The 17,480-nt window shown below is 43.0% G+C and overlaps 1 protein-coding gene and 1 long non-coding RNA gene across 6 annotated transcripts in view; one reads left to right on the top strand and one right to left on the bottom strand.

Moving 5' to 3' along the window:
* Positions 1 to 1,130: 1,130 nt before the first annotated feature.
* Positions 1,131 to 10,914, bottom strand: LOC115942700 (uncharacterized). Its single transcript, XR_004077295.2, has 4 exons — positions 10,783 to 10,914; positions 5,736 to 5,916; positions 4,274 to 4,370; positions 1,131 to 1,848 (listed from the first exon to the last, which is right to left on the bottom strand). It is a non-coding gene; the product is annotated as an uncharacterized LOC115942700 (long non-coding RNA).
* Positions 10,915 to 10,998: 84 nt separating this feature from the next.
* Positions 10,999 to 17,480, top strand: part of ELAVL2 (ELAV like RNA binding protein 2) — a 140,488-nt gene continuing 134,006 nt past the window's right edge. For 2 of the 5 annotated variants that reach the window (XM_081803040.1, XM_081803039.1), the window contains exon 1: positions 10,999 to 11,501. Coding sequence is in view for 2 of the 5 variants with exons in the window: in XM_081803037.1 (XP_081659163.1) it covers positions 16,410 to 16,480 (71 nt within the window). In the remaining 3 variants the exon portion in view is untranslated. Of the gene's footprint in view, positions 11,502 to 16,133; positions 16,183 to 16,291; positions 16,481 to 17,480 lie in introns of those variants that run through there. The other 3 variants (XM_081803041.1, XM_081803037.1, XM_081803038.1) reach the window with 3 other exon arrangements.

Genomic DNA, 17,480 nt, shown 5'->3' with positions numbered 1-17,480 from the left:
TTTTTTTTTTAAGATTTTTTTTATTTATTTGCGAGAGAGAGAATGAGAGACAGAGAGCATGAGAGGGAGGAGGGTCAGAGGGAGAAGCAGACCCCCTGCTGAGCAGAGAGCCCGATGCGGGACTCGATCCCGGTACTCCGGGATCATGACCTGAGCCGAAGGCAGTCGCTTATCCAACTGAGCCACCCAGGCGCCCCCCTAGTAGTGTTTTTAAAGCCCCCTCTTGGGCACAGAGGTGTCTTAGAGGCATGCATAGCTAATCAGGATGCAGGGCTCTGCTGCCTGATTTCTCACCTTCATAGCTGTCTTGGGCTTTTTGGCACAAAAGTATTACTTGTTAAGAACGCTATCACTTTCCCAGGGCCTTCTATAAATATTTTGGCCATCAAAACATTTTCATTATTATCAGTGAGCCCCTCTTCTATACCTATCAGTCTTCCCCCATCTCTTCATCCCCTGACCTTGCCACCTCATTCCAAGGGGTTTTAGGTTTTTTTGTTTTTGTTTTGTTTTGTTTTAACTTTTTAGCTTCTTAACTCTCCTTCTGTCTTGATTCTGATTCCTATACGTTTGAGTCTCTTCCCGCTTGGCAGGTCCAAAATTTATACTTATCAATAGATATATCCTGTATCCAGTAGTTTTATGTCAGTATCACTTCTCGGTCTTTTGGCTAAGATCAAATGCGGTAGTTCTTTGTCAGTATTTCCTCTGCTGGCTTTCAAATCCTTCCATGATGTGACTCTGGAAGACCTAACCAACCTGGTATCTTTGCTCTCCAGCCCACTTCCTCCCCTAGAGTCAGCCTGGTCTCCTCTACCCAAGTCTTGCAGTTTTTTCCTCTGAACCTCATATCATTTGCTCCAAACACACACACACACACACACACCAGTAGATTTATATAAATATCTCTTAAAACTCAGGACTAAAACACCACAACATATATTTATATTTTCCTCTTTTATAACACCTTGTAAAGAGGCTCAAATCTTCATGTCTCCTTTTGATGTGGCTAATATGGAAACATACCTCTCATTTAGCATTCATTTCATATCTAGGAAAATATTAGTATTCTAGAAAACATCAGTGCCGTATGAGTTAAATAATGAGCACCGACATAAAAGAAAGGCCTTTCTTTTTATTGTCTTGCACAAGGAATCTAGAAACATCAGCAAAAGAAAGAAAAAGAAATTTCACAGTAAATTGTGTCAAAATAATTCAAGGAAATGTCTATTTGTTACTCAAACAGCTTAAACAGTCTGTAACACCGTTCATCTACATTACATCCTCCAATACATGTTGACAAAAACTGACATTTCAAACAACCATATTCTCTAATTTCTTATACCAGAATGACAGTGACCAAAGGAAGAGAACATCATTTTTATTACAATAGTATTCTCAGTATTCCCTTAAAATGCACATACATATGCTCAGTCGGAGAAATAGATTTCCCATTTAGCCACATCAACATGAAGGATTAAAAGGGGGTGGTGTGATGGCCATAAAGAGCAGCTCTGGCTGTTCTGTGTGTTTCTTCTCTGTGCTAATTACACTTCCTCATCGAAGCCTGGCAGTCTTATGACTGGACTGGACTTTGTGTGATTCAATCTTATCAAATTATAAAGTGCATTTAGGACACACAGAGATGCTCATTGAAGTTTAAAATGAAAATACCACCTGCTTTTTTTTTTTTCATTGTAATCTATGAACTTAGACCTCAAAAAGTTTAAGATTCATTCTTTGATCAGGCTGCAAAGTTTTGTTTCCTTCCATTCTACTTATTCACTGGAAGTCCACATCCGTAGCTGCATCTCCATCAGTCCACGGCAATGCTAGCCCAGAAGGGAACTGTGAAAGTATAAACCATAAGCAAATTTTAGTATTCTTTTGATATTATATGTTTTCCAATGTCAAGTGGACATTATTTCCCCATTTTGTTTCATTCAAAGCAAACAAAATCTAGTATGAAAAGCATATTCTCTTGTGCCCTTTAAACACTTTACCTCCATATTCCTTTGGATATTTATTTTGATAAATTTATCAAGCACAGACAACCTAAGAAATAGAAAACTAGAGCAGAACATACTGTTAGCCTATGTAAATGGAATAAATATAATAGCCCATAAAAATGTGGAGAGAGGGAATGAGCCTAGGGAAAGGCCAGTGATAAGGAGATTGAAACTGATTTCTTCCAAGGTCATAAATGACTAGTAACTTTTAAATTCTTGCCTTAGAGTTAACACAGAATGGTAAATAAGAATGGATAATATATGCATATATATAATTGAATAATAAAAGTATCTCGGCATAAAATAAAAATATTTTAATTTGATTAGACTGTGATATGTATTACATTCAACTTGATTTCCGTGAGTAATTAACTGAATTATAACTTATACTTAATACCAAACACCAACATTTTGAACCTAATTTAAGTAACAATGGTCATAGTTAATGCCAAAGAGAGTAACACAATGTAGAAAGACTGACTGACATCCAGGAAAGCTGCTCCTTATTCCTATTAATCTTAAAAATGTAACCCATATTCCTAATGCCTCTGTTATGCTCCTGAAAATGAGAAATAATTTATGTCCTTCCCTACCTTCTGGGTTACAATGATAAATATGTAAAAATGCATTGAGCTTTTTGTGATAAAAGGTACTATGAAAATCTAAGGTGTTTTTATTATTATATCAATCAAATGGGATCTCAGACTAAGTTCCTTTTTGAAGACCCACAACTTTTTATGGGCAAATCATGAAATTGTATTGGGAAATATACTGAAGCCACATAAGAGGGCAGGCAGAAGATTTTATGCCTTTTGAGGCCTTTTAAACTTGGTTACAATTAGAAATGGGAGAAGATATTTATCATAGGATATATCAATTGGGATATTAATTGAGAGCAAATGACTATATTTAAGAGACACTATGTAAAAGCAGGAACTCTAATTCTTGCTTCATCAAATAAATGTGCTAAGTCACCGTTTTTGTTTCCATCATCGTAGTTACTGTGTATCAACTGTTTCCTCTGTTCCAGGAAGTTTGAATATTTTACACTCATGGTTACATTTAACCTCACAGGAATCCTACATTAAGCATTATTATCACCATTTTATAGATCAGGAAATCAAGGCTTAGAAGAGATTAAGTAACTTGTCCAAGGCCCCACAGTGCTGGAGTCAGGTTCAGATCGGGATATGCCTGAAGTATAAACCCAAACTCTTAACAATTTGCAAAATTGTAGCTCATGGTAGAGTAACATTATAATATCTATTTAAAGGACTTGTTTTTGAGAAGCTATACTATTAAAAACTTATGAGGAGATAATGTACAAATATAGGCACTCAAAAGATGCTTGAATCAAACTGAAATGAGTCTTTTGTCATAGATCAGGAATAAATACTTAGAAACAGGAACTGATTATCCATCATTTACCTTCACCTGAAGATACGTATTATAAGGACACTATCAGTTGTCTGATTTTTTTCCTTGGTAATAGATTTATAATCACTTTTAAACAAAAATATTACAAAATTAGGTAGTTCTAAAGCTCCTGATATTTTTGCCTTTATACATCATAGAATGTTTTCCTTAAAAATCTATTACCCATTTCCCACAGAAAGGAGTTAATAATGGGGAATCCCCCTAAAAATAAAATTGGACTTTTTGGATTTTTATTTTTCATCACTCATAATGCCATACATATCATTTATTTGTGACAAATTAGGGGTGGTTTTTATAATTCATGCTAAAACATTTTTCTGTTCAATAGTGTAATTTTCTCTTTTAAAAATTATCTTTTAGTTTTGAAACATTATAATGTACATTTATACAATATCTTTTTCTCACATTTCAGACTTGGTGAGAGTACATCTTTTAACCCTTATGTGAATTCTCATCTTTAAAAAGTCCTACCTGTCTTGGCAAAGAATAGTTTAAGCTGTCCATTGTATGCATATTTTCAATTTAATTAAGAAAAACAAAAATAAACATGGCCTAAGCGGCTCATTAAAGCTGGCAGTTCAAACTTAAGAGTATTTGTAACTAGCAGAAAAATACCTTATTGTCTGATAACTTGAAGAAAGCCTGGAATTTAAAAGAATACTTCTTAAAATGCTTATATAGCAGCCATTATTTAAACCAATATAACATTATGGAAAATGATGATATGGAAGGGAAAAGCTTGCACAAACATAAATTTCTCTCTCGTTTAAGAATACATACAGCACTCATTCATCCATACACTTGAATTAAAAAAAAAAAAGACTCACCTGTTTTCTGGGTTAGAAGATATGAAGGATTTTTGCATAAAGAATTGAAAAGAAATGTGTTTGAGATTCCTTTACTTGTATTTATTGACTCATCTCCCTATGAGTAATCAGATAAGTGCAAAGTTTAAAATAATAGTTTTTAAATGTATCTGAATAGTTTAGTAAATACTAAAATGTATACCTGCACCTTAAATTTTTTCTCACTACTTTTCCTGACAAATTCATTTTTAATTCTTCCACTCCCCACTGTGATTTAAGCAGCCTTAATAGTATCAATTAAGTGTACCCTGGTGTTGATCAAAGTTTTGGGTTAACATAAAAACTGATTTTCTAAAGCTGCATTAACTATGTGTTATCAACAGAAGGTATCTTTTTAGAAATGTTGCTAAAACTTAAGATATAATATGCTGTTGTGGAAAATGAAATGCATCCTGTCATGCACTCTCATAAATGCACACCAGTGAATTTACAATCCACTCAATGACAAAAAGAACAAGGTACAGTGCAAAGTCATTAGTGAATCAAGGCACCAAGGTCACTGGTTATATTCTGGTCATTATACATTTTAAACTTTTGTGAAACACTTAAATAATGCATAGAATTTCACACTTCCTATCCATAAAAGCAGACCTAAGAGTATAGATATAAAGTGTGCTGTAAGAACCATGTGGTGTCAAAATACACACATGGAATTTTTTTAGTTCCCTGAATTACCCCCTAGTAATTATCGGGGTAAAGAGGAAGGGGGGTGAAATATAACTCTTATTCCTGTAAGTAGGTAAGCTGATTCTCTTCTGTGGTCCATAATTTCTTAGGCTATTCTAAAAATTACCCTAGAATCTCTGGTGGCTCTATCACATCAACAAAAAGGTCAAGTTAACCTCAGTTTATGGTAACTCCTCTGTATCCAGTTGATCTGCTTTTCTCACAATAAAAGGAAAACTTTAGATTGCATTTAAACTCAGTTTCTAATACTGTAGCCAGAGAGCTTCCTTTGCCCCGTGTTCTGATAAAGACAGAATTTTATTTTTCATCAGATTGCTTTAAATTGTTCCTTACTCTTTATTTCACCAAACTTCCCACAACTTTATACTTTTCAGATTGTTTATGCAGGGTAGCTACAACTAGGAATCATGATCAAGATGCTGTGTCCCTTTGCTAGTCCTCCTCAGTTTATCCTCCCCAGATAATTTTTAAAATCGGTGGGCTTATTCTCTCATGGCTCCCATCCCCCCCCTTAAAAAATAAAACAAAACTATCCCATTCCAGGCGCCCCCTCTCTGCTTGCCGCAAGCATTTTAATGACAGTTTACTTTAGCGGTCTATCAGCAGACTGCTGCCTCTGCCACCTGAATTTCAATTTCTTAATTTACAGCTCAGATAAAACAGAATGGAGCAGGATCCGGGCTGCTCTCTACATTGGGTTGGCCTTATCAAGCGTGAAGTTTGGCGCATTGCAAACCTATTCAAGTGATTATCTGTTGAGGACCTCTCGAGCCATCTCCATCTCTGCAGCGGGCTGATAAGACAGCTGTTTCTCTAGCCGCCGTGTCTCCCCGGGCCTCAGTCTTCTTCTGATACAAACTCCGCCTTTGTCACTGTGCCCCGGTGCGGTCACTTGCTCTGTGGGGCAAGGGTTTGATCTGAACACACGTGGGGGGAAAGTGCGAGTGTGTGAGAGAGCAGAGGAGGGAGGAAAAAGGAGGGGGAGGGTAGGAGGGGAGGAAGTAAGGGAGGGAAAGAGGGTTAGAGACCGGTGGGTGGTGGGGGCAGGGCTGCCTACCGTGAGCAGTTGATAGCTCTGATTGACTGGTCGCTCAGCCCGGCTTTATTATTTCAAATTAGAGGTGCATCGCACACAAGTGGAAACATAAATCTTCAATATAAGAAAGAGCCTCCGAGCATCGGAAGCAGAAAAACCGTTTCTTCCCAGGTCCCGGTAAAGGGGCCGGCCAAAAGACTGATTGCCACCAGCTGAGACAGATGGTTTCCTTTAACTTTGGAAAGTGCTATTTTTAATTACTTGTATTAATTTTGCATGAGATGTATCGGCTCCAGGAGGAAGCTTAAGAAAGCTGTTAGCATCCCTGAAAGAAACGGACACAAAGCTCTGATTTGCCTTTTCTCACCTCCAGTTTTTCTTACCTCACCCTTGCCTGGTCGCCTAGACCTCCCTTTGCATGCTCAGCAAAGACATGAGTTTATCCTGCTAAAAGTTGCTACTGTGTAAAAGAGGGGAGGAAAAGAAATCTGAGGACATTTGTGGGAAGCTTTACATAAATGATCGTCGATCCGAAGCTGCAAATATATTTTCCGAGACACTCTGGGGCACGTGCAACAGATCTTAGTCTGAATCTGAATATCTGCAGTCAAATCACTTAAAGGAGAATGAACTTCATACAAATTTGCTCGGGGAGGGGGGAAGGTGGGGGTAGGGGGAAGAACACTCTAAGCTGGTCTCAAAAGATTTACCACGACACTAGATTACATTTAAAAAATGTTAAACACTTAAATAAACAATTCACATGGCTTTAAGTGTGAGCAGTAACCTAAGGTTTTAAGGGAATTCTCCCTGAGTCTACTCTCTTTACAGTTTTTTTTCTCTTGAACAGCAGTTTAAAGACAAAATATAAAGAGAAAGTGAAGGATGTTTGTGATCCTGCTCACTGCTGCTTCTGGCACTGTCCCTGATGGAAAGTGTTTGCAATATAAAGGGTCCTTTGCAAAATAGTCTAGGAGGTAACTTATCTTCGGATAAAAGACTTTGCCCCTTTGCCAGAGGTGGATGGAGCCGGGGAGGAACTGGGGTTGGGGGAAGCGAGGGGGACTGGGTAAGCGTTTTTTTTTGTTGTTGCGATTCCCGCTGGGAATTTTGAGGATTAAGAACTCTGGAGTAGGTTTAGCAGACTTTCCGATACTACCTGGATTTGCATTTATTTTGCATGAACACTTTGATGAAAGGCAGGCTCACCAGGGCAAGGGAGTGTGTGAAAAGAAAGTTCAGTGGAGGGTGCACCCAGAGTTCGGGGCTCTAACCCTCCTGACGGTTTGTCACCAAGGCCGAGTCCTAGCAAAAGCCAGCCTAATGCAAAATGAACGTGTTTCTGTGAAGTAGGACAGCCTTTTCCTTAAAGTCTGTGGAATGAAACGTTCCCAAGAATTGCAGTTTCCGTGTCTTACTTGGGAGGGACAGAAAACAACTGTCAGGCTTTGCAAACCTTTATCGACTCGTCTCTGTCCATGGTGCTAATTCCTGCCTCATTCTCTTGCCCGGTTGCCTCGCTCTAAACTTAACCTTGGTGTCAATTTTCTCGACAACTTTTTTCCGTTTTCTAAACTGTAGAAGGAAAGTTGACATGCTCCTTTAGGTAGAACAAATAAAAGAGTAATCATCAAGCTATATAATATCTATATTTCTCATGTAGGCATTAAACTGTCACATTTCCAACATTTTGAACGACAGACTCCACCCCTACCCCAAACTGCCCAACAAACTAACACAGAATATTTTTATTCTTCTGAGAGGGTATAATGTTTGGAACTATTGCCCTAAGCCACACATTGTAAACTCACCTAAATCGCTTAACTACTTTACTTTTTTTAAAAAAAAGTCACAATAGTAGTTTATAGCATCCTTTATCATAAAATGCTAAAATCATACCCCCCTCAACTAGTGTAAGGGAGTTATTTATCCTAAAAGATATTGCCCACAACTGCTTATGAGTATTCCTGTGAATGAGTGTTGTTCCTTTATAAACTTTAGCAAAATAATCTATTGAATTCATTATTTTTCAGCTTTGAGAACTATTCTTTTTGCAACTTTCTCCACATCAAACTTTTTCTCCAAACTTTCAGTGAGTGACCCCCCAAATCTATCCATTCTCTGCTGCAGTTTAAAATAATGATAAGGACTTTGAAAATATATCAGAGCTAAGATGACAGTCATAACTCAGATGTCTTTTAAATGCTTTTCCAATGCAAGTTCAAAGGCTGTGGATAATTCTTAACATAACTATGGATGAAGAGGGGTTGATTACAGTTCCTTAATGTGGAGTGTGATGTTTACATATAGTCTTTATTAATTGCAAGATAGAATATGTTAGTATTTCAGGCTATGACAACATGAATTTCAAAGTGAAATCTACATCCAATATCACTTATTTTAAATAGGCTGTATTCAGATTTATTTTTAAAAGTTGGGAAAATACATGTTACTTAAGGTATATGTATCCATTTAAATGTTTTTAAATTTAGAAACATCTGTTTTATTGAGGAAGGGAACTAGTATTTTAAGATATTTTCAATATCTTAAATAATTTAACTCCATTTTACCTATATAGAAAAAACAACATGTTGAAGATGACAACATTTTGAAAAACATTTGCTTCTCTGCCCAAACTAAAGAAAGCATATATACCCAATCCACAGAATTTAGCATTTTGCATTTGAATGGACAAGTTTACTATTTTCCAAGTAATTTCTTTAACTACACAACACACAAGCTAGTTTCATCACTCCATACCACACCCAGCTTTCTTTATCCACCCTCCCCCTTTTGGAAAATATACCACCTTAATCTGCAAATTCTTGTGGAAACAAACACACATCAAAAAATAAAATGAAGTATTATTTTCCATCCAGTTAGAAGATACTTATATAATTGTAAGTTAATGGTAAAGATTTTCTACAGAGTGCTGAGACTATTACATGAGTACATGCAACTAATTCAATATTACGAGCATGTTAACAAGGAGAAAAGACAATTCACTTCATAAATAAGTCTGCATAAACAGTATTATATTTTTATTTAAGTTGTATTTATTACTTTAAGAGTTATTTCTCTGTACTGACCTGGGGGTGAGGGGAGGGGTTGAAGGAAGATGATAACAAACACAGTCTTCCAACTGTTTATTCATACAGTGTTTAATCTATTTTAGGTGAAGTGGAGTCTTTCTGTCTTTTCTCTTGACTTGTCCTTCCCTCAGCCCCTTCACTCCATTTCCTCAAACTGCTTTTCTTTCTTCCCATGAATTCCACCCAGGTCTAGAGAATAGCTTTAAGTTGAAATTAGGACCCCAGTCTTGTTGTTATATAAAAAGTGTGGCTCAGGATTAGGACATGGTAATTATAAATGATAAGATAACAATGCTAATTATAAACTAACATATAGATTCAGGCCTCCTTTTCCAACCCCCTCTTATTGTCATGCAAAGTAATAGAACTTAAACATATTATATGGGCTATACGGGGAGATAAACAGGTCTTCTGTTCTTTGTCATTAATCATTTATCCACACTCAAGGACATTCCCAAGGAACTCTGAATTACTTCACCCCTCACTTTGTAGTCACTTTGCTTTGTGACTATCTGTCCCTTTCCTTCCATCCCATTCTGATCTCCTCCAATCTCTAACTCTTAACCTGTGCCTCCTTTTTCTGAATTTTCAAAGATAGCCACTAGTAGTAAACAGGTAAAGGAATTCCTTTTAGAAAGGCATGAGTATCTAGAGAAGATATGTTACATTGTGTAAGAAACATAAGTACTATCTAGGAAGTTGGCACTGTCAAGATTAAAAGAAGAAATTCAGGCTGAAAAAGAACCTAGGTCAAGCTGATGTTGTCTCTATTTATACATCAAGTCGATCCTGAGGACCCCGCTTTCACTTGGAGGAAGAAATAAATACCATGCACAAAACTATACTTCAGTCTCTTGAATGTTATTAAAATATGGTATTTAATAAAATAGTCTTCATCTATAAAGCAGAAGCATTGACAGCACTTGGTCTTCTGATTAAACTTTCTAAATCCTCAGAGAAAGAACCCAGATAAAGGTTCGACTAATCTTTACTGTCAGCAATACATGTGTGGTCCAAGAACTGTACCGCCAGCAAATACAGAGTGGCTTGTTCTAATTTTATATACAGATGCTCTTTTTGAGTCACCATATACCTCAAAGTGAAGGACCTTAGCTCTGTGCAGTACCTCTTTTCCTGACAGGATGTTTATCCTACACTTCTCTAATATGAAATGAAAGCTAATTCAAACCGTGCAGCTTTATTTGAAAGCATGTCTGAATTCATTCTTATCCTAAAAGGATGCTTTAAAAAATAAACAAGAGAGCTGCAATATGCATATATTAAAATAGAGAAAGACATAAAATTGCTTAATATCTAATACAGAATACTGGAACACAAATCGAAAAAGGCATGCGGGCAAGTAATGGATGTACATTCATCCCTTTCACTCAGATCAAAGAGAGGGAGCTCTCAATGACTCATACATACCGGACAGAGTTTAATGTTATAAAGAAACGTGCCTTAGATGCGGCAGTGATGGCAAGGAAAATGAATCTTTCGGAAGCAGAAAGATTTAAAAGGAAAGAAGATCATGCCATATCGCAAACTCTGATACTACAGTTCCAACCCTCCCACGTTGCTCTTTCCATCTCTTTTTGCTTCTTGCATTTCCCTTCGCCGCCTGTGTTAAGTGTGTACCTCCCCGCACAACTTACCTTGAAACGGGACTCCATTGAGCTCTTGAGAGTGACACAAGCTTCTAGCCAATCGTATCAAGCGTGCTCGCCCGGGCGGCCTCAATGGAAGCATCTAGACCAATCCGGGTCCTGGGGAGATGAGCATGTTACGTTGTGGCGCCACTCGGCGTATACTTCCGCGCGTGCTGCCCGGGATAGGAGCCTGGCAGAGCAGCTGCACACACGGCAGTGCGGAGGCAGAGAAGGGGTTGGTGATACGGTGCTATAAATCTGTGGTCCAGTCCACCTCCCTTTTAAGACGTCCTCCCCCCCCTTATTTCTGTTCTCAGTTAGAGATGCAGCAGCTTACTCCTGTAGCGACCTACTAAAAAGCAACAAGGAGAAAGACATCGTCTTTTTGAAAAAACGTTCTTTCGTCTCTTTTCTTTGTTCCTTCGTTTGTTTTTCTTGCCCCTTTTTGTTTAGTTGAACGGCAATAGGAGGGTAGTCTCTCCGTCTTTTTAAACTCTCTTTTTTAAGTTCCCCCTCCCCTTTCATATTTTTTTTTTCGCCATTTCTTTTAGCGTTGGACTTTGGGGTCGAAAACATTTCTTTTTATTTGCTTCTTTTAAGCCGAGCACAGTTTAGGTTTCGTGTTGTCTTAAGAGAACTATCCAGCAGCTTCTTGCTCATCCTTATTGGGAGAACTGCACCGTTACTTTAAAAACACACATACACAAAAACCTTAAGGGAGAAAGGTAAGTTTCGGTTTGGTTTCTTTAATCATTAGTTGCAGCGATGCGCTGGCAAACCCAGAAAACCTGTAAGTGAGCGGAATACAGAATATGAAGTTAATTGCACATGTTTGTCTCATTTCAAAGCTACTGCTCTGCTTTTTAATTCTAGAGAGCTAGACTAAAAGACAGTGGACGCATGCTTGTCGTACTGAATTTTCGCAAATGTCAATGGCAGAAACTTAAGTGGTAAATGTGGCTAGAGTAGAGCAGGGGTACAATGGGAGTCTAGGTGTTGAGTGAGCTACGGGATTGAGGTTGGAAGTTCATTTCGTGGGAAGAGAGGGATAACTTGGGTTTTGGGGGATGCATGCCTCTACTTTCGCACAGTAACCAAAGGATTGGAGAGGCTTTAATACCATTGAGGAGAATCAGAAGCCTGGACTTGGAGATTAGACCAGCGAAAACCCCACACTTAATTGCATTAACCAGATAACATGTGCTGGGGAGATGGGATTGCCAGATGGAATTTAGATGCTGCACCAGGCTGCTAGTTGTAGTTGACTGAAAAAGTACATGCCGCCTGAGGGCTAGGGCTGGGCTGGGGCTAGGGTGGGAGAAGCTGTCAAAACTCATCATTGCTAGGTGTGCGGGCTCTAATTCATGGGCGCCAATTACCGTGATTCTTTTTTAAAAGAAGGTAGCCAATTTAGGGCCGAATTCTTAAGCCTGTACCGGATATGAGATTCCCTTTGTTCAGAAAAGCGTAAATAAGATCCTTGGAGCTGTGTCTGTGGAGTGGCGGCTGCCTGGGAGCCTTGCTGTGCTGGGCGCTAGGAAGTGGATTGCAAGCCCTGTCCTTGGTCCTACGCGGCTGACTTCGCCTTCGGGGCGAGGGGGAACCCCTTCGCAGCCGTGAGGATTCACAGCCACCCCAAGGAGCCAACTCCGCTACGTTGCCCTCACCCCTTTTCTTACCGCCCCCCCCCCGAATAGCTATTGTTAAACTGACGCCGGGAGAAAGATGGTTGGGGGTGAGACGCTGGGCAGACACATGCTTCATTTTAACTTTTGTGATTTCTCAGGGTTTGGGAGAAACCAGCTGGCTTTCTGCTGCGGAAAAAGAGAAATCAGGGTAGATGTGGGAAAGGGGGGAGGATGTTCGCTGGGCGGGGAGGACCGAGAGGGTGGTGGTGGCGGTGAACGAGATGCTGCCTTTGCCTAAGAGAAGTTTAAATTATTGGCACGAGGGGGTGTGGGTGAGTGTGGTGAGAGCGCCGGTGTGGTGCTTGACACGGAGAGAATGGGGAAAAGGTACAAAACCGGCGGGGGTTTGTTAATTTCACCCTGCTCTCCACCCCACCCACCCTCCCGGGTCTAAAAGCCAACTTGCGGCCAGCCTCCAGACTCGACTCTGCCATCTCCGGGGCGGTGGGGTCTGGGGATAGCAAGGTGGCAGTGCCCTGCACGGGAGCTCCGCGGCGAATAGGACCTCGCGTGGCCATTGTTGCTTAATTTATGCCCAGCACGTTGCTACGTACCCACCTATTTCACGTCTCTAAAGAATTAATATGAGAGCTATACAACTGTGGCAAATTGGAGGTTGGATACGTTCCCCTTTTGCCATTTTCAAGTACGGGTTAGCGAAACTGATGTCGAGACTGGGTATTTTCTCTTGTAATTGCCAGCTGCAGATCTGGCTTTATTGTGGCCAGAATGAGAGGAATAGTCAACCATTTAGTATTTACTTTTAACACTCTTGGGACGGGATGAATGTCTCTTACTTTCTCCCCGAAATGCATGGGTTCTTTCCCCGCCCCCACTCATAAACACTCTTGTTGGTTAAGAGTGTTTATTGGTTAAGATTTTAAACCTTTAGCCCTTCCCCACATCTCTATTTATATATATATATATATATATATACACATGTATATATGTATATGTATATATATAAATACCCATCCTCTGGATGTTGGTAATAGGAGGGAGATGGAGATGGTTTATTTCTTACGCCTACACTGCAACCTATAAAATGCAAGCTTAAAGTGGGGGGGGGGGGTAGAGTACAGAGCAGACAATAGTAACCGAATAATTATTTTCCTAATTGGAAACAAGTTCCTAAAGGTCAAGAAAAAAGTGCATGTTTTAGGGGTGGTAGAGTAGAAAAGCTGTTTGGGCCTGTAAGACTTCCTTCGTAAAATGGCTTCTTAAATGGGACATCTGAAAGGTTGGTCAGAATCTGAACAAATAAGTCTGCAAACCCAGAAAATGTTGACTGTTTAAAAGTCGCTTTTTGGAGGATTTAAAAAAGTAACTATCTCTCAGTTATTATTATCATTCCCTGAGTCTGTCTGTCTTACACCAATCACTCCTGGGTTCTTCTTTCCTCTTTTAACCAAGTGCTTAGGCACCCCATTTTAACCTGTTATGGAGTTCTCCAAGAAAAACTACAACGTTTGCAGGTCGAAGTGGATTGGAAGACTTGGGGAACTCTGTAGAGAGGTCTCCCGTAACTTGAAGAAGTCAGCTCCAGGAAGTAGGGCGTAGGGCATTCTAGGAGTTTTAGGCTTGGATTGGCAAATGTGGTAGGCCCATTTTTGCCTAACGTTTGGAAACAGGCATTTTTAGCAATCCCGCCTGCCTGGGATGGGAATATTATAATTAACTGTTTAGAGGGAGTTCAGAGAGGCGCAGGCGCTTTGAGCAGTTTTCCCAGTAACCCCGTACAAAGTCAATTAAGGTCATTTAATTGCTAATCGGATTTGGGGTGACAACAGAAATGCTGATATAGAATCAATTAGCTATTTCTGGTGTCCCCAGTCTGGGTCCCCCAAATTGAGGGGCGGATTGTCTCCATTTCGATTATGGTTAAACCGCTTACTTTACTACGCCTGATTTGACTTCGCCCAAGAGGGCAATTTTGCCTCCTCCACCCCCGCCCTGGGTTAAAGGAGTCCTTCCTCCATTCTCTCCCCACCCCAACCCCGCCCCGCCCGTCGCGTGGGGGCGGGGAGCGCTGGGCGCCCTTAGCGGACCTTGCTGCATCAAACCCGCATCATGCCCTTGAAGCTGTAACCTCGGTCACGTTTTTGCGGCGACTCAGTCGCCCACTGCTCAGTTCCTTTCTCTTACCTACTGCGATTTCAGGTAGGTATGACAGGTGATATTTTAAGTGCAGTTTTTAAGGGGGAAGGGTTAAAACAGAAGCCTTTGCAATGAAAACAACCACAACAACACGACAGGTGCTCTCGTAATTAAGCGGCTGAGCAGGTGTAAAAACGTGCTCCAACCGCGTGGCTCGGGGTCGATTTTGACTCCCAGTCGCGGGGCTGAGTCTGAGGACAGGCACAGGTTTTTCTGGGGAAAGGCGATTGAGCTGGGCGTGGGGGCGGCCCAAGGCTAAGCAGCGATGTGACGCCCCCCTCGGTGAAGAGTTGGCCATTTCGGGGCCAACGTGGGGGGGCGTTGGAGGGATGCGGCGAGCGGCAGGCTCTTGTATAGTCGAGTGCAGGATTTCCTACTTTGCGTTTGAAGCAGAGTATAGCACCCCGCACAGGTACTCGGGCTTATTTGAACGTCAGATTCCATCGAGAGAGGCAGAGAGGGGCAGCCAGGGCTAAGCCTTTAGTTTTCCGCCAAGGGACAGGACCCTTCGGCTGTGAAGTAGGGGGGAAAAGAGCCTTTTAACTGCTTGCAATATATATGTATGTACGTATGTGTATATATTTGATACACATATACATCAAAGTAACCCCCGCGCGAGTCGCTCTGGCTCCCCGTTAGCGCCCGGAACCTCGGGCTTTGCAAACTTGCACCTGGAATTTACCGCCTCTGGGCGCGCGACGCTCTCCGCACTGCCAGGGGATCCTGGTCCCAGAGCTTGCTCGGAATCGGAAGACGGGAGGGACCAAGCCGAGCGGCCGCAGCCAGACGTCCTCTCGCAGGCACCGACCCGCGGGCGGCCGGGCAGGGCACGCGCCGGCGGCAGCAGTCGCGGCGCCGCTAACTCGCCGCCGGCCCCGCCTCCTGGCGCTCTTCCAAGCAAGCCCCTCCTCCTCGCCCCGCTACAAACGGCGGGACCGCGGCGCCTGGGCGTCACTGAGGCAGCTGCCGGCCGGGTGAGGAGGCCGGTCGCCGGCGCGACGCGGGTAAGGCGGGCGTTTCGCCGGGTTCCAGTCCGCCTTCCCGCCTCCGGCAGGACTGGGGACGCCGCCGCCGCCACCGCCTCTACGCGGAGCCCGCCCGGAGCGACTCCTCCGTGGCCGTGCTGACGGCTGGCGGCGCGAGCCGTAGTAGCTGCAGCTCCGAGTCGTAGCAGGCAAGTGCGGGGGGTGTGGGGGTGGGGAGGGCGGGCACGCGGCGCCTGGCCTCGGGTCTGTTTTGGACGCCGAGGTGAGGGTTGTGCGCGGCGCCGCGGCGCCGAGCGGAGTCCGGCCTCCGCTCGGTGGGAGCCCTAGTCCGGCCTCGGGCGGGAACGCCGGTGGGGGTGGCGGAGGTTGTGCACGCGAAGTTCCTAGAGCTCGGCCCCTTGCGGCGGGAGTAGAGGGAATTGGGCGCCTCGGGAGGTGGCACCGCCCCTCCTGTGGGCACAAGCTGGTTGGGGGCGGCGGGAGCCGAGCGGGGCCAGTCGCGCCAGGCAGCGTGCTCAGGCCTGGACGTGCCCGGGTACGGCCGCGTGAAGCGCGAGAACTGCGCCGAGACGCAGGTGAGTGCTTTGGAGGGAAAGTGGGGGGAGGGGGTTTTTCTAGAAAAAGGGCAGGATTCTTGTGGCGGACTGGCAACCCCGCCTGTGGGAGGCTGTGTGCACTGGCTTCTCCAGTCGGATGGTGTCTGGTGGCGTGCCCACTTGGTAAGGCGCCTCCTCGCGCGTGGTCCTTGAAGCTCCTGGGGCGTCTGGAGACTTGGAGCGGCCACGCAGCGTGCGGAGGTGGCATGGGACTGGGAGCGGCCAGGGCAGAGCAAAGAGGATCCCCGGGGCCGCTCGCTCTCTTGCGCGGTATTAGGTGAGGCCGGGCGCAGCCGCGCGAGGTCGCAGCTCGCGGTGGCATCCTGGGTTTGCGCGCGAGCAGTGCGCTGGGCGGGAATCGCCGGGCGGGCCGGGCCGCCGGGCGAGGCGGACTCGGGGCTTTGGCTTGCTCCGGTAGGTTGCGGCAGCTGCGCCTCCAGCTCGGCCGGGAGGGCCGGCCAGTTGCGGCCCCCGTGCACGGACGAGTGTGCGTGCACTGGTGCGATTGGTGGTCTCGCGGGGATCAACATCGGTTCACCAGCAGGTGCTCCTCCAGTGGTCTTGACAATGACCAGCAGGCAGTCTTTCCACAGCGTTGCCTTAAAAGCCTACTTGTTACCCTGGAGGGCCAGGGTGCAAAACCTTGTCTCTAGATGTGAGCTATGAGCAAGGAGTTGTAGCTGTCCAGATGGTCATTTAAAATAGTGTGTATTTAAAAAGATCATCTTTATGATAAAAATTTCATCTCCTGTCTTTACATTTTCTGAGAATGTGAGAAAGGAGGACTTGTTCCCGGGTATCTCTTCTCTTTCATTCCCTCCCCAAAGAATGGTGCTTAGCAATGCTACATGAATATACCCCCGTCAAGGACAGAGTTTTTTGAAACTTAATTTTTTTGTGGATCCACCCATAATAATTCTGTCTTCATTAAAATGTACCTCAGCCCCAAACTTAGGACAAGTAAGTCCATTTAAAACCACTCGAATACCAGTTGGGGTGTAATTTTTCCATCTCCTTAAAAAATCAGTTTGAATTACTGGTTAGTTGCCCTTGAAGAGAATCTTCTCAAAAACGGTTTCCCCAGAGTCCTTTGAATTTTTCATTTGTGCTAAGCTCGCTCGCTCTTTGGAAGCTGACCTGGAGTCTCCATTTTGGTGAGCGGGTAGAAAACCTTTCCTGGATCTATTTTCTCATCTAGATCTTTGGGTATAGAAATGGTGACTGCTTGGCTGGATGGACTGGAACATCACTGCATTTGTTTTTGGGTTATTCTTTAT

The sequence above is a fragment of the Leptonychotes weddellii genome, chromosome 14 (assembly GCF_054177405.1).
Source record: "Leptonychotes weddellii isolate Sample4059 chromosome 14, ASM5417740v2, whole genome shotgun sequence".
In the NCBI taxonomy this organism is placed as follows: Eukaryota; Metazoa; Chordata; class Mammalia; order Carnivora; family Phocidae; genus Leptonychotes; species Leptonychotes weddellii.
Note: the sequence above shows the minus strand (reverse complement) of the source record. Positions and strands in the feature narration are given on the sequence as shown.